At 52.7% G+C, this 14,074-nt stretch overlaps 1 protein-coding gene and 1 long non-coding RNA gene across 9 annotated transcripts in view; one reads left to right on the plus strand and one right to left on the minus strand.

Moving 5' to 3' along the window:
* Nucleotides 1–14,074, plus strand: part of ZNF517 (zinc finger protein 517) — a 24,376-nt gene continuing 10,302 nt past the window's right edge. For 2 of the 8 annotated variants that reach the window (XM_045398948.3, XM_045398941.3), the window contains exons 1-4: nt 5,343–6,584; nt 9,442–9,520; nt 10,201–10,327; nt 10,668–10,781. In XM_045398948.3, the coding sequence (XP_045254883.1) occupies nt 9,488–9,520; nt 10,201–10,327; nt 10,668–10,781 (274 nt within the window). In that variant the 5' untranslated portion in view covers nt 5,343–6,584; nt 9,442–9,487. Of the gene's footprint in view, nt 208–5,342; nt 6,614–9,441; nt 9,521–10,200; nt 10,328–10,667; nt 10,782–14,074 lie in introns of those variants that run through there. The other 6 variants (XM_045398942.3, XM_045398945.3, XM_045398947.3 and 3 more) reach the window with 6 other exon arrangements.
* The window catches only part of LOC107130720 (uncharacterized), a 5,796-nt gene continuing 3,155 nt past the window's right edge, over nt 11,434–14,074 (minus strand). The window contains exons 2-3 of the long non-coding RNA XR_001493228.4: nt 11,968–12,142; nt 11,434–11,844 (exon numbers count right to left, since the gene is read on the minus strand). This is a non-coding gene — a long non-coding RNA (uncharacterized lncRNA). The remainder of the gene's footprint in view (nt 11,845–11,967; nt 12,143–14,074) is intronic.

The following is a 14,074-nucleotide window of genomic DNA, read 5'->3' on the forward strand; positions in this document are numbered from 1 at the left end:
GCAGGCGCACCGGGAGACGCGGCGCGCGAGGTCCTGCTGGCGCGGGCTCTGAAGGAGCGAAAGAGTGCTCGGCTTTCACCCGGGTCTCCGGGAGGGCAAGTGTTCTCTGAGTGGTCGAGGAGGCGCCGAGTGGTTGAGTGAACTGTGCAGGGCGTCACAGATCGACCCACTCCGGGCCACGGAGTCTGGGGCTCCCGGCTTTGCCTGGTGAGGGGCTTTCGTGTAGGCGGAGGGGTTCTCGCTGATGCAGAGCAGGAGATGGGCAGGGGAGACGCTTGTACCCCCTCGTGGAACGTCGTGGTTTGCAGGTGGCAGATGACCGTCTCCCTGATGGACGGGCGCTGCTGGACGCGGGGACCTTGTCCACTGTAGGCCCTTGGAGAGGTCGGGCGTCGAGGAGAGGAGCCCGGGGATCCTTGCCGAGGGTGAGGGCCGGCCGGCCCAGGAAGTGGGGAGGGCCAAGCTGGAGGGTCCCGGGGCGAGGAAGAAGGAGCGGGGATGGGCTGGGTCACATGCTGCGGGGAGAACGAATAATAGGAGACTGGACCGTACCCTGACCAAATTCTGTGCGGGAGAGGTGGGTGGGGAAGGAGCAAGAAATGGAAACTGGGAGGGGCAGTGGGGGCCTGAGCTGGAAAGAGTCAGCCCGACTGGGGGTGTCCAGCGGCACATGCTGGGGAGAGGGGCTTCGCGAAATCGGGTCCCTAAGGGGTGGGACCCCGAGGCTGGGGGCGGCGGGTGGTGGGGAAGAGGTTTTTCAGGAGAGAGCCCCTGGCTGAGTGAGCACTGTCGGAGCACAGGCGAAGCCGTGGATGAGGAGGCAGCAAGGAGGTGAAGGCAGGGGTCCCAGTGGGTGGGAGAGGCTTGCAGTCAGGACTGGGAGGTGGGGTATTTCCTAGACCCTGCAGGGGCTCTGGCAGGGTTGACATCGTGAGAAAGAGACAGGAGAGGGTGGAAGGGGTGTCCTGTGGCCGCTGCTGCTCATAGGGGAGAGAAGGGGCTGCTGAAGGAGGCCCTCCCCTAGGGTTGGCAGGGGGATCAAGGAGGAGCTGCCGGGTGGGGACCCAGGAAGCAGCCCAGCCCACAGCAGGGCCAGGGGCTGAGGGACAGGACTGGACCCCAGGGGCAGGGTGAGGGGTTCTGGGATCAACCCAAAATTGGCCCACAGGCCCAGCGTGTCCCTCACTCCTGAGCAAATCTGCTTCTCTGCAGGAGCAGAAGGAGAGTTGGGTGCGGGATAGAGGTGAGAAGAGTGCTTGGACACACAGGCTGTGGGGTTCCCCAAGATGGTCTCACGGGTCTCTGGGATGAGATGCGGCTACCAAGATCCTAGGTGCAGCCAGGAGGCTGACCAGGCCGCTTTAATGCTCGAAGAGACATGGCCCTGCCAGCATCCACCCGACAGTCCTGAGGACTACATGACTAGGCTCAGTCTTGACCTGGCACACAGCAGTGGCTGTGCAGTTCTAGGTCACTTGACAGCCACTCCAGGTGAGGCCGCAAGCACTGGACATGAGGTTTTCCAGCCTTCTGGGGTGGAGCCATCTTTCTTGGGGCCAGGATTAGGCTCTCCCCACACAGCACCTCTGCTTGTGCTACCGACGTCACCCCTAACCTGCTTTTCAAACTTTATTCTTAGAAATTATTTATTTCCAGCCAGGTGTGGTGGCTCATGCCTGTAATCCCAGCACCTTGGGAGACCGAGGCGGGAGGATCACCTGAGGTCAGGAGTTCGAGACCAGCCTGATCAACATGGAGAAACCCCGTCTATACTAAAAATACAAAAGTTAGCTGGGCATGGTGGCAGGCACCTGTAATCCCAGCTACTCAGGAGACTGAGGCAGGAGAATCACTTCAACCCAGGAGGTGGAGGTTGTGGTGAGCCGAGATTGTGCCATTGCACTCCAGCTTGGGAAACAAGAGCAAAACTCCGCCTCAAAAAAAAAAACATTTTCCTTTTGAAATTGTTCTTCAAATGTTTCTTGTCACATACATGCAGGAGTAATTAGGTATAAACATGAGAAATTGTGATGCTCTGTCTTGCTCAGCTTGGCTCCCCTCCCCCACCAGGATTATCTGCCTGCACCCCCAATCCCCCACAACAGATGTGTCCTTATCTCCCTGCCCCCCCACCGCACCCCCGTAGCATAATTGTATCCCACATATGGGCACACCATCACATATGGCTAAAATGGGATCACTCCGTAATAAAAGGAATATATATATATATATATATATATATATTTTTTTTTTTTTTTTTCCTTTTTTTTGAGATGGAGTCTCACTCTTGTTGCCCAGGCTGGAGTGCAATGGTGTGATCTGGGCTCTCTGCAACCTCCGCCTCCCAGGTTCAAGCAATTCTTCTGTCTCAGCCTCCCGAATAGCTGGGACTATAGGTGCACACCACCACGCCCAGCTGATTTTTGTATTTTTTTAGTAGAGATGGGGTTTCACCATATTGGTCAGGCTGGTCTTGAACTCCTGACCTTAGGTGATGCACCTGCCTTGGTCTCCCAAAGTGCTGGGATTACAGGCGTGAGCCACCACACCTGGCCAATACAGGGTACTTTTTACGGGCCAGGGACTGATCTAAGTACTTTTCATGCACACTGCTTTTTTTCTGAGAGGGCGTCTCACTCTATCACTCAGGCTGAAGTGCAGTGGCGCTATCTCAGCTCACTGCAACCTCTGCCCTCTTTGAGTTCAAGCGATTTTCCTGCCTCAGCCTCCCAAGTAGCTGAGATTACAGGCACCTGCCACCGTGTCCAGCTAATTTTTTGTATTTTTAGTAGAGATGGGGTTTCACCATCTTGGCCAGGCTGGTCTTGAACTCCTGATCTCATGATTCACCCATCTTGGCCTCCCAAAGTGCTGGGATTACAGGCATAAGCCACCGCACCCGGCCTCATGCACACTGCTTTTCTAATTTAGTGTCTTACAATTCTGGAGCTATGTCTTGTGAAAACGTATTTCCAATAAGGTTCTCTGAGATAGTTTTCCCATGTGCTTTCAGTGCCTCAGGGGTGGGATTGCCCATAGGAGCCCGTTACCCATTCAGGAGTGGGTGAGGGGAGACCCCAGGGACCAATGCCAACAGGAAGAGGTGGGGTGGTTGGGAGGATGGAGATTGCACATGCTTGGGGACATCTTGAAGGTGCATGTTAAAATTTTTCCGAGAGGGGTTAAGGTAGTGTATTGTGGAGCAACGGGTTAGTGAGTGCTAAATCTCCATGACCCCTGCCGTCTATATGGCTTGGATGCATCATGTCAACCTGACATAAAGCTGTGAGTGAACATTCTCTAGGACCCCACATGTGTGATTAAATAGTTGGAAGTTTTGGCATCCTTTTACAATGAGAGAATAGCACAGGATTTACATAGAATTTTCGGATATCCAAGTTCACCATAATACCCATATTATCTGAAAGTATGTGCCATGGCCCTGAGGGGAGTCATGATCCCTTCCCCAAAGATGGTTGTGGGGACAGCGCAAGTGTCCACCAGTCCCTCCTGCTGTACCCCGAATCTGAAGAGTGCCTCTGTCCTACCCAGCCTGTGCCTCACTCCTGAGCAGATCTGCTGTCAGCAGTGTGAATGCAGGAGACACCCTTGGTCCCCCAAAGAGTCTGAGGAACCTAAGGGCATCCAGTCCTGGGACAAGGATCTAGGTAGACATCACACAAGTTTAGGACCACCCATGTAGAGTGCTGGGTTGAGCCTACTTAGACAAGTGTCACCCTCCTGACCCAGTTTCCCCTATCCTTGTGAAAAGGAATAAAATGATGGTTCCTGGTCTGTCTTGTGCTCAAATCTGACCCGGCTCCCAACCACCTGTGGCTCTGGACGAGTCCCTTATCTTCTTTGATCCTCATACCTCCTCCCAGGGTACGGTTGCCATTCAGGGGATCTGAAAACCTAGAGCGTGTGTGAAACCATCCCTAAAATGTGTGTGGAGGTGAATGGCAATTTTTCAGCACACCAAGTTTCATGAATTGAACTGTTCTTCCCACTTGCATGATGGTTTCACACCACAGTTTAGTGGCTAAAGAATATGTGACTTGAAAAAAATTATTAAATTTTTTTAAAAAAGAATATGTGACTTGGAGCCAGGTCTGTGGGTTGGATCCCAGTTCTGTTACTTAAGAGATGAAACCTTGGCCAGGCACAGTGGCTCACACCTGTAATCCCAGCACTTTGGGAGGTCGAAGCGGGCAGATCGTCTGAGGTCGGGAGTTCGAGACCAGCCTGACCAACATCGAGTAACCCCGTCCTTACTAAAAATACAAAATTAAACAGGCGTGGTGGCACATGCCTGTAATCCCAGCTACTGGGGATGCTGAGGCAGGAGAACCCAGGAGGGGGAGGTAATGGTGAGCCAAAATGGCGCTATTGCACTCCAGCCTGGGCAACAACAGCGAAACTGTCTCAAAAAAAAAGAGACGAGACCTTGGCAGATAACAGGGGCACTATGCTCTCCTCATTTTAGTATGGGAACAGTAGTATTTTGATATGATTACCGTGAGGATTAAATTAGTAAATACAAAGCATACAAATGTTTACAAAAATCACAGGGCTGTTAGAAGTCAGAATGACCACCCTTATGTGCAGACAGGAGAGGTGGTCTGAGAGTGATCAGAGGGAGCAGCAGAGACACTTCAAGATTCCATAAACTGTTTGGGTGCGGTGGCTCACACCTGTAATCCCAGCACTTTGGGAGGCCGAGACGTCGGGTCACCTGAGATCAGGAGTTCGAGATCAGCCTGGGCAACATAGTGAAACCCCGTCTCTACTAAAACTACAAAAATTAGTCGGGCGTGGTTGGAGGGCGCCTGTAGTCCCAGCTACTCGGGAGGCTGAGGCAGAATGTCGTGAACCTGGGAGGCGGAGGTTGCAGTGAGCCGAGATCACGCCATTGCACTCCAGCCTGGGCAAAAAGAGCGAGACTAAGACTCAAAAAAAAAAAAAAAAGTCATACTAAACAATGTCATAAATTTATATAAGAGACAGACCCCAGCCCGATGTCCCAGCTCCGCCGTTCCTGCGGGTCCAGGAATCGATCCCGCGCCGTGCTCCCCAACCCCCGTAGGCCACCCGGAGGCAGGGAGTGGGCGCAAGGGATGAACGTTCGCCGCCTCCTATCCTGGGGGAAACGGAGCGCCGAGATCGTCGACGCTCTTCCGCGCCCCTGGGGCCTGGGACTGATACCCGGTCTCGCCCGGAACCCCCGAGGCAAGCCCCTCGCTGCAGCCCTGGCGAGCGCCATCGAGGTGCGCGGTCCTCCAAGCCTCCCAGAGCGGCGCAGCGGCCGCTTCCGGGGGCGGGGCAGGAACCGGAGCCTGAGCGCCAGGCGCCCTGCGCTCCTCCCCGCGCGGTCCCGGCGGCCCAGGGTGAGTCGGCCCCGGCCGCGGGGCGGGGACTGGGAGGGGCGCGTTCCTGCAAGCCCGACCCAGTGGAGGCTGCAGCCCCCGGAGTGGGCGCCCGGAGCTCGAGAGGGAGCGGACCCGCAGCCGGCACTGCCGCCTCCGCTCGCCTTGGGTCCGTAACCCTCCTCGGGGCGAAGGGCCCTGCGCCCGGGTCCATGCTGGCTGTGGTCGGGGGCGTGCGGCCGTGCCCCAGAGACCCGCTCCCCCGAGCCGGACGGCTGCGCAGAGATGAGGCTGCAGGCGGGGAGGCCTGGCGAGGTGGGGCTGCTCCGGGGAAAACCAGGCTCTGCCCCTCGCATCCGCCCGATGGCGGGCACTTCCCCGCAGCCTGGCTCCCAGGCGGACGCCGTTTCCCGCAGCTTTCATTCACCCTGCGCAGAGGCTGAGGCTGAGGCAGGAGAATGGGGTGAGCCAGGAAGCGGAGCTTGTACTGAGCCAAGATCGCACCGCTGCACTCCAGCCTGGGCGACAGAGGGATACTCCGTCTCAAAACAACGACAATGAGAGTTAACATTTGAACTGAAACCTGCTGGCCGAGAGAAGCAGCCACAGATCCCTGAGGAGAAACTCCCAGGCGGGGGAACAGAGAGAAGGCTGGCATGGCTGCTGCGTAGTGAGCAGGGTGCCCCAGGTCCCCGAGGAACAGGGCTTATTCTATGTAAGGAGGGAGGTGACCCCTCCTAGTCTTCCAGACCCCAGTTAAATGTTACTTCCCCCAGTAACATTTCTGGGTGGTCCTCCTTCTAAATTAGCACCCTCCTCCCCTTGACATTTTCTCTCTCAGCGCTCGCAGCAACAGTTTGATCTGTTGTCATCATATCACTGCTCGATTATTTTTAGCCCAGTGCTGTTTAATCTGACTGAAGGTTTATTTCCTAATTCCAAAGATAGAGCTAAAAGCAGGTTTTTTTCCCCTCTAACCAGGTAGCCCCTCCCTGAGGACATACACTCCCTAGACATGAGCAAACAAGAAGCAGCAGTGGTAACTTACCCTCCTAGTCCAAGTCCAACCGTAGCCCGGGGTTGCAGTTCTTACCAGAGTGGAGCGTGGTATGTGTTGAGAGATCAGGGGGTCGAGTCTTCTGACAGCCTCATACCCTGAGATACTCTGGTGGCCTTGTTGGGGTGAGGACAACACGTGTGACCATCGCAGTGGCCCAGGTGGGTCCTGCCACAGACTGCCCTGCACAGTGAGTGGGGCTGGGTGGGGGTAGTGTGGTCCTGCTCTTCCGCAGTCAGTCTGCGATCGGTCTGCGCACTCTGTGCAGGGGTGATTCACGAATCTGTCTGATCTACTCCCATCACCCTTCGTACTCTAACATGTCAAAAGGGCTCTGCTGCCAATTGTCACTTCACAGCATTGTGATCAAGCGGCTGTCCTGCTTCTAAACGCGCGCTTTATTTATTTTTATTTATTTTGGGAGAGAGCCTCACTCTGTCACCCAGACTGGAGTGCAGTGGGGCAAACTTGGCTCACTGCAACCTCTGTCTTCTGGGTTCAAGCAGTTCTTGTGCCTCAACCTCCCAAGCAGCTGGGATTACAGGCATGTGCCAGCACACCCGGCTAATTTTTGTATTTTTAGTAGATAAGGGTTTCACCATGTTGGTCAGGCTGGTCTCGAGCTCCTGACTTCAAATGATCTGCCCTCATCGGCCTCCTACAGTGTTGGAATTACAGGCATGAGCCTCCGCCCCCGGCCTCTAAACACATGCTTTTTGTTAACTGATGCCTAGTGGGAAACATCTCTTTACAAAGTGGCAGCTACTTAGAGCTCCAGCTCTACAGAAAAGGATAGCCCTGCAAACCTTCACCCTAACGCAAGAGCTCAAGTGTGTGTTGAAGGGAAGAGTGAGGAGACCAGGGCCTCATGCCTGCTCTGTATACGTCTGCTTAGAGCAAAATTTTTCTTTTGTTTTGTTTGAGACAGGGTCTTGCTCCGTCACCCAGCCTGGAATTGGTGGCATGATCTCAGTTCACTGCAGCCTCTGTCTCCTGGGCTTAAGGGATCCTCCCAGGATAACCAAGGTTGCAGCATTGCACTCTGGCCTGAGCAACAAGAGGAGACGTCACCCAGGCCGGAGTGCAGTGGCGCGATCTTGGCTTCACTGCAATCTCTGCCTCCCAGGTTCACACCATTCTCCTGCCTCAGCCTCCCAAGTAGCTGGGACTACAGGCGCCCGCCACCACTCCTGGCTAATTTTTTGTATTTTTAGTGGAGACGAGGTTTCACCGTGTTAGCCAGGATGGTCTCGATCTCCACCGTGTCTGGCCAAAAAAGTCTTAAATTGGAAAAATAGAGGCCGGGTGTGGTGGCTCACACCTGTAATCCCAGCGCTTTGGGAGACCGAGGCAAGAGGATCACTTGGGTCCAGGAGTTCAAGACCAGCCTGGGCAACATAGTGAGACCTCATCAATAATAAAAATTTTTTTTGGCTGGGCGCGGTGGCTCATGCCTGTAATCTCAGCACTTTGGGAGGCCGAGGCGGGCGGATCACGAGGTCAGGAGATCGAGACCATCCTGGCTAACACGGTGAAACCCCATCTCTACTAAAAATACAAAAAATTAGCCGGGTGTGGTGGTACGCACCTGTAGTCCCAGCTACTTGGAGGCTGAGGCAGGAGAATGGCGTGAACCTGGGAGGTGGAGCTTGCAGTGAGCTGAGATCGCGCCACTGCACTCCAGCCTGGGCAACAAAGCGAGACTCCGTCTCAAAAAAAAAATTTTTTTTTAATTAGCTGGGTGTGGTGGCATGCTCTTGTAGTTCCAGCTACTCAGGAGGCTGAGGTGGGAGGATTGCTTGAGCCCAGGAAGTTGAGGCTGCAGTGAGCTGAGATCATACCACTCTACTCCAGCCCGTGCCACACAGCAAGACCCTGTCTCAAAAAAAGAAAAGAAAAATAGAAAAACAGGAACCACTTGTCATTCTATGACCCAGAGAGAACTAGGGTTTTATGCTACCAGCTTTAGTTTTTTGCTTACAGTCTGCTTGTTTCATGTAGTAAAATGCAAGAATGTTTTCTGATGTTCCCACACATGGTTTTATTGGTTGTAGAGTCACCCATTGTTCATCTCATAATGAACAATGTTGCCCAGGCCGGAGTGCAATGGTGCAACCTTGGCCATCCTGGGAGGATCCCTTAAGCCCAGGAGGCAGAGGTTGAGGTGAACCGAGATCATGCCACCATACTCCAGCCTGGGAGACAGAGCGAGACCCTGTCTCAAATAAAACAATAATTTTGCTCTAACTAGTCATGCTTTGTTCATTTCATAAATCCCTTCTGAGCATACACTGTGTGCCAAGCCCTTCCTCAGGCCCTTGGGGTATAGACCAGAGGTCTTATCTAATTGGGGAAGGCAGATAAGGAGCAAGGACGTTAACTTTTCTTATGTCAGGTGGCATAGTGCTATGGAGAAAAATAAAGCAAGGAGGCCGGGCGCGGTGGCTCAAGCCTGTAATCCCAGCACTTTGGGAGGCCGAGACGGGCGGATCACGAGGTCAGGAGATCGAGACCATCCTGGCTAACACGGTGAAACCCGATCTCTACTAAAAAATACAAAAAAACTAGCCGGGCGAGGTGGCGGGTGCCTGTAGTCCCAGCTACTCCGGAGGCTGAGGCAGGAGAATGGCGTGAACCTGGGAGGCGGAGCTTGCAGTGAGCTGAGATCCGGCCACTGCACTCCAGCCTGGGCGACAGAGCAAGACTCCATCTCAAAAAAAAAAAAGAAAAAAGAAAAATAAAGCAAGGAGCGAGGATAAGGAACTCCCAGGCGGGAGGGGAGGTGGCAGTCACAGAAGGCCTCCCAGCAAGGTGACACCCAGCAAACATTGGAAGGAGTGGGTGTTCCAATGGAGAAGCTTGGGTGCAGCTGCTCCTTGGGACGTGAAGGAGGTGGCTGTTGTGATTGCCCCAGCACTTTACCCTCTCCTGCTCCCTTCTGGATCTGGAGGGGCCTTTTGGGGGGCTGGAGAGCCTTAGGCCTGGGCTCCTTCCACTCATGGCTCTGTGTTCCCCCAGAATTCACTGTCTCTAGCACCTGCTCCTCCTCAGAGGGTACCCTGGAATGACGATGGCACTTCCGATGCCTGGACCCCAGGTGAGCACCCCCTGAGCCTGTCCACTGCCCCGGGAGACTGCTTTGCCCCTAGCCTCAGCTTTTCAGCCCTGAGAACCTTTCAGGGAGCCTCACACCCACCCACATCACAAGAGGGAGTCTGCAAGCTGAGGACCACCTCCTTGCTCTGTGGCCAGGCCGCACACGTTTCTCTGTCAAATCCTTCCAGCCTCTGGGCAGAAGTGGGCTTCTTGGGGCCTCCTATGGCCCCTGAGCTTCTATGGTCAGCCGTTGAGGGCAGGGTCCCTGTCCTTCCCCAGTGCCTGCCTCCTTCCTGGTGTGAGTGGTCAGCCGTCCTCCCTCTACTGATGCTGACTCACTGCCGGTGTTGGAAATGGAGACGCAGAGGGTGGGGACGCAGTGCTGGTGCTCCTTCCCCAAATCCCTGATGGTCTGTGGAGAGGGTGAGGCCAAGGTTGGGACCCCTTCCTGGTAAATCTCCCTCCCCCAAGTTCAGTTTTTCCCTCTTCCTCTCTGGGGCTTCTGCTGAGACTGAGGCTGCTCACTCGGGGACTGTTGGGCTGCCCTGACTCTGCTGGGCCCTGTGGATGCAGCAATGAGCAGCAGGGAGAGAGGCCTCTCGCAAATCGCGCAAATGTTTCTCATCTGCTGGGTTCTCACCGAGCCCTTGACTGCCTGGATAGCAGAGTATGTGGTTGCAGGAGGCTGTTGTGTTCGAGGATGTGGCTGTGTACTTCACGAGGATAGAGTGGAGTTGCCTGGCCCCCGACCAGCAGGCCCTCTACAGGGACGTGATGCTGGAGAACTATGGGAACCTGGCCTCGCTAGGTAAGGGCTTCTGCCTTTGGTCCTGGGGCCGGGAGGTACGTCTGTGTTAGCTTCAAAGGGAAGTTGGTTCCATTCCAGATTCAAGGTCTGAAACATTTTTGAGGGGAAACTGGAGGCTCCCTAAGGAGCCCCTCTCTGCTTTCTGTTGGGCAGCCACTGCCAGCATCAGCCTGCCTGAGGCTTCTCTCCTGGGGCAGGCCCCCCATCTCCACTTGGCCACCTAGCTGCCCCTCCTGGGATAGTGAGTGTTCCTGACCCACTCCAAGCACTCCAGCCAGGCACCCGGGCATCCCTCCTCCCTCCTGTACTGATACATTCTGCCTTCCTTCTCTGAACTTAGGCTTTCTTGTTGCCAAACCAGCACTGATCTCCCTCTTGGAGCAAGGAGAGGAGCCGGGGGCCTTGATTCTGCAGGTGGCTGAACAGAGCGTGGCCAAAGCCAGCCTGTGCACAGGTGAGTACAAGGCACTGGAAGGCCTGGGCTGCTGCCACTGCAGGGCATGTCGTGTGCTGCCAGTGTGGCCTAGCCCCACCGCACGGCGTGTCGTGTGCTGCCAGTGTGGCCTCCGTGCAGTTCTGTGCAGGTCCCTTCTCCCGCAGTGGGAGGTGTGTGTGTTTAGCTCCTCACAACATGGTCCGAGTTCCTACTAACTGCCTTGCTTGTAGGTCTAAGGTCAAAACTAACTTATGCAGGAAGACCCAAGTGCATGAATTTTCCATTTTGGCATCCCCAAGGTGTCAGAGGCCGGGTCTGTGCACCTCTACCCTTAGGTTGTGTAGGGACCAGCCCTACAGGGTCTGTGGGTTTTTCTTCTTGTGTGTGGAGAGGAGAGATCATACAAATAAAGACACAAGACAAAAGAGATAGAAGAAAAGACAACTGGGCCTGGGGGACCACTACCACCTAGACGTGGAGACCGTTAATGGCCCCGAATGCCTGGCTGCGCTGTTATTTATTGGATACAAGACAAGGGGGCAGGGTAAGGAGTGTGAGCCGTCTCCAATGATTGATAAGGTCACGTGAGTCACGTGTCCACCAGGCAGGGGGCCCTTCCCTGTTTGGCAGCCGAGGCGGAGAGAGAGAGAGAGGACAGCTTACACTATTATTTCTTCTATGCAATTTAATGACTCTTAGTACGTTCACTAATTATACTACTGCTATCTAGAAGGCAGAGCCAGGTGTACAGGGCGGAACATGAAAGTGGACCAGGAGCATGACCGCTGAAGCACAGCATCACAGGGAGACGTTGAGGCCTCCAGAGGCTGCGGGCGGGCCTGAGGGATGTCAGGCCTTCCACGAGAGGTGGTGGAGCAGAGTCTTCTCTAACTCCCCAAGGAAAGGGAGACTCCCTTTCCCAGTCTGCTAAGTAACCAGTGCCTTCCCAGGCCCTGGCATTACCGCTAGACCAAGGAGCCCTCTAGTGGCCATGCCCGGGCATGACAGAGGCTCACACTCGTCTTCCGGTCACTTCTCACCGTGTCCCTTCAGCTCCTATCTCTGTATGGCCTGGTTTTTCCTGGGTTATGATTGTGGGACAGAGATTATTGTATTAGAATAAAGAGTCATGCTACAAACTGATGATTAATAATATTCATAAATCATCATATCTATAATCTATTTCTAGTATAACTATTCTTACTTTATCTATTTTCTTTATTATACTGGAACAGCTTGTGCCCTTGATCTCTTGCCTTGGCACCTGGGAGACTTGCCGCCCACATCTCCCCTCTTTTTATTAACTAGGATCACCATCGCCATCATTGCTTGTCGTTGACTTTGAACTTGTCTTTGGACTCATTGGAGGCATCTGCAGACTAAAAATAGACAACAGAAGCATACCAGTGTCAATAATGCCAGTGACAACAGTGACCCTCCAAGGGGTGTGATCCATTTAAAGGGATTAAGCTTAGGTAATCCTTTAGTTATTCCTTCAAAAATGTCTAAGCCAGGAGCAGTGGTTAAATGAGCCTGTGAGGCCTCAAAAATTTGTTCTTTAAGTTTTGAAATATCTAGGGTTAAGTTATCATCCCAGGCTTTTAAATGCCTTAAGACCTTTTCCCAGCTATGTTGATCTTTATTATAAGCATAAGGCGTTATGCAGCCATCAGAAGTATTCCAGTCACACTGTAATTGCATACGGTGTTCCAAATTCATAACTCTATCTCCCAGCCAGATTACACTCTGGCGGAGATCATTAATTTGATTAGCTAATTTTTGATCGACTTGAGTCTGAGAATTCCAAAGCCTGGAGGAGTTTTTCTGCCATGCTTCAACATATTGAGCGGTTTGAACAGAATTGTGGATTGCAACTCCAGCGGTTGCCGCTGTTGCAGTAACCGCAATTAGACCTGCAATGACTGCAATAAGAGTAAAAATGAATCTTTTAGTTTTTCTGAGGATACCTTTAAGATCTTCATTGACTGTGTGAATAGAGGGGGAAGACTCCCGTGGACGATGTAAAGAAACTGGTATGCCTACCCCCTCCCTAGCCCTCACTGAGAGAATACTTGTTGTGGGATTAAAAGTAGCATCAATGGACGTGAACAGCTTACAGTTATCACATTCTATAGTGTGTGTATTGGGAGTGATAATTACATTCCAACCAACAGCATATAAGGGGGTTTGACACAGTTCTTGATAGGCATCACCTGTTCAGACATCAAGGTGATGTTGAATATGGGTGTCTTGGTATTAGTAGGAGAGAGTTGATAAGTAGCATTCCATATCCTTATTCCTATCATGGCTGCAGCTAATTTCCATAATTCAGGATGTTCTGGGGTAACAATTGGATGAATCATTTTTAGTCTAGGAGGAACGATGCCTGTGTCCATCCATTTAAATGGGTAAGGAGACACCCGTTCCCTCAACCTGTATGACTGCCATTCGTCCTCTACATAATCTAACAAACTCCGAGCATGTCATATTTTGGCCGGAGCAATTCCGCCAAGAATGCCCTCTTGGAGCTCAGTCAATAGCAACACCCGTAGCTAGACTTTGGAACACTATGACCTTTGGAGCATTACAATCATTCCATACAATTGAATTTACTAAAAACAGCCCCTTTGTAGGTTCCTTGGAGCAGTCTGGCAGCCCTTTTGTGGAATTATCTTTTGTGGTAACAGGAACCCTCCATTCCTCATGTGGATTAAGTTGAACAGTCATAAATTGAAAATAATTGGTACTGAGCATATTATGTACTTAATAAGAATCATTACTAAAGCACAATATGGTCCACATCCAGTTCTGATAAGAAGCAGCTAAACAGCTAGGTGACATTGCAGTGCACAGTGGTGGATATTTGTAGCCAACTGACAAATTAAACCTTCTTCTGGTTGAGCTGGAAACCTGTCATCATTCGGAACCGGCATGAATGCACTATCATGAGTGGAAACTTCCACTGAGGCGTCCACCCAGGAGACAGACTGAATTAAAGGGGGACAAGGAACATATGCCCAATAGGTAGACTTTTCAGGTGTCCCAGCTGCTGGCGTACTCACCACTGCACTGACCGCTATAAAGACAGCCGGAGTTATATTACCCGTCGTTGTTGGAATTCCTTTTTCTTGTAGTAATGTTTGTGTTTGATGTGATAAGACGTTTATTTGACGCCATGTTGGTGGAGTTGAACGACTGGTGGTGTAGGTCACACGGCGATATTTTGTCATAATGTAGAGGTCATGAAGTTTATGTGTCAGGCGGGGAACCTTGCCCTTCGATTTGTGAGGAGTCTTTGCCTTTTGTTTCTG

This window comes from Macaca fascicularis, chromosome 8 (assembly GCF_037993035.2).
Source record: "Macaca fascicularis isolate 582-1 chromosome 8, T2T-MFA8v1.1".
Taxonomy (NCBI): domain Eukaryota; kingdom Metazoa; phylum Chordata; class Mammalia; order Primates; family Cercopithecidae; genus Macaca; species Macaca fascicularis.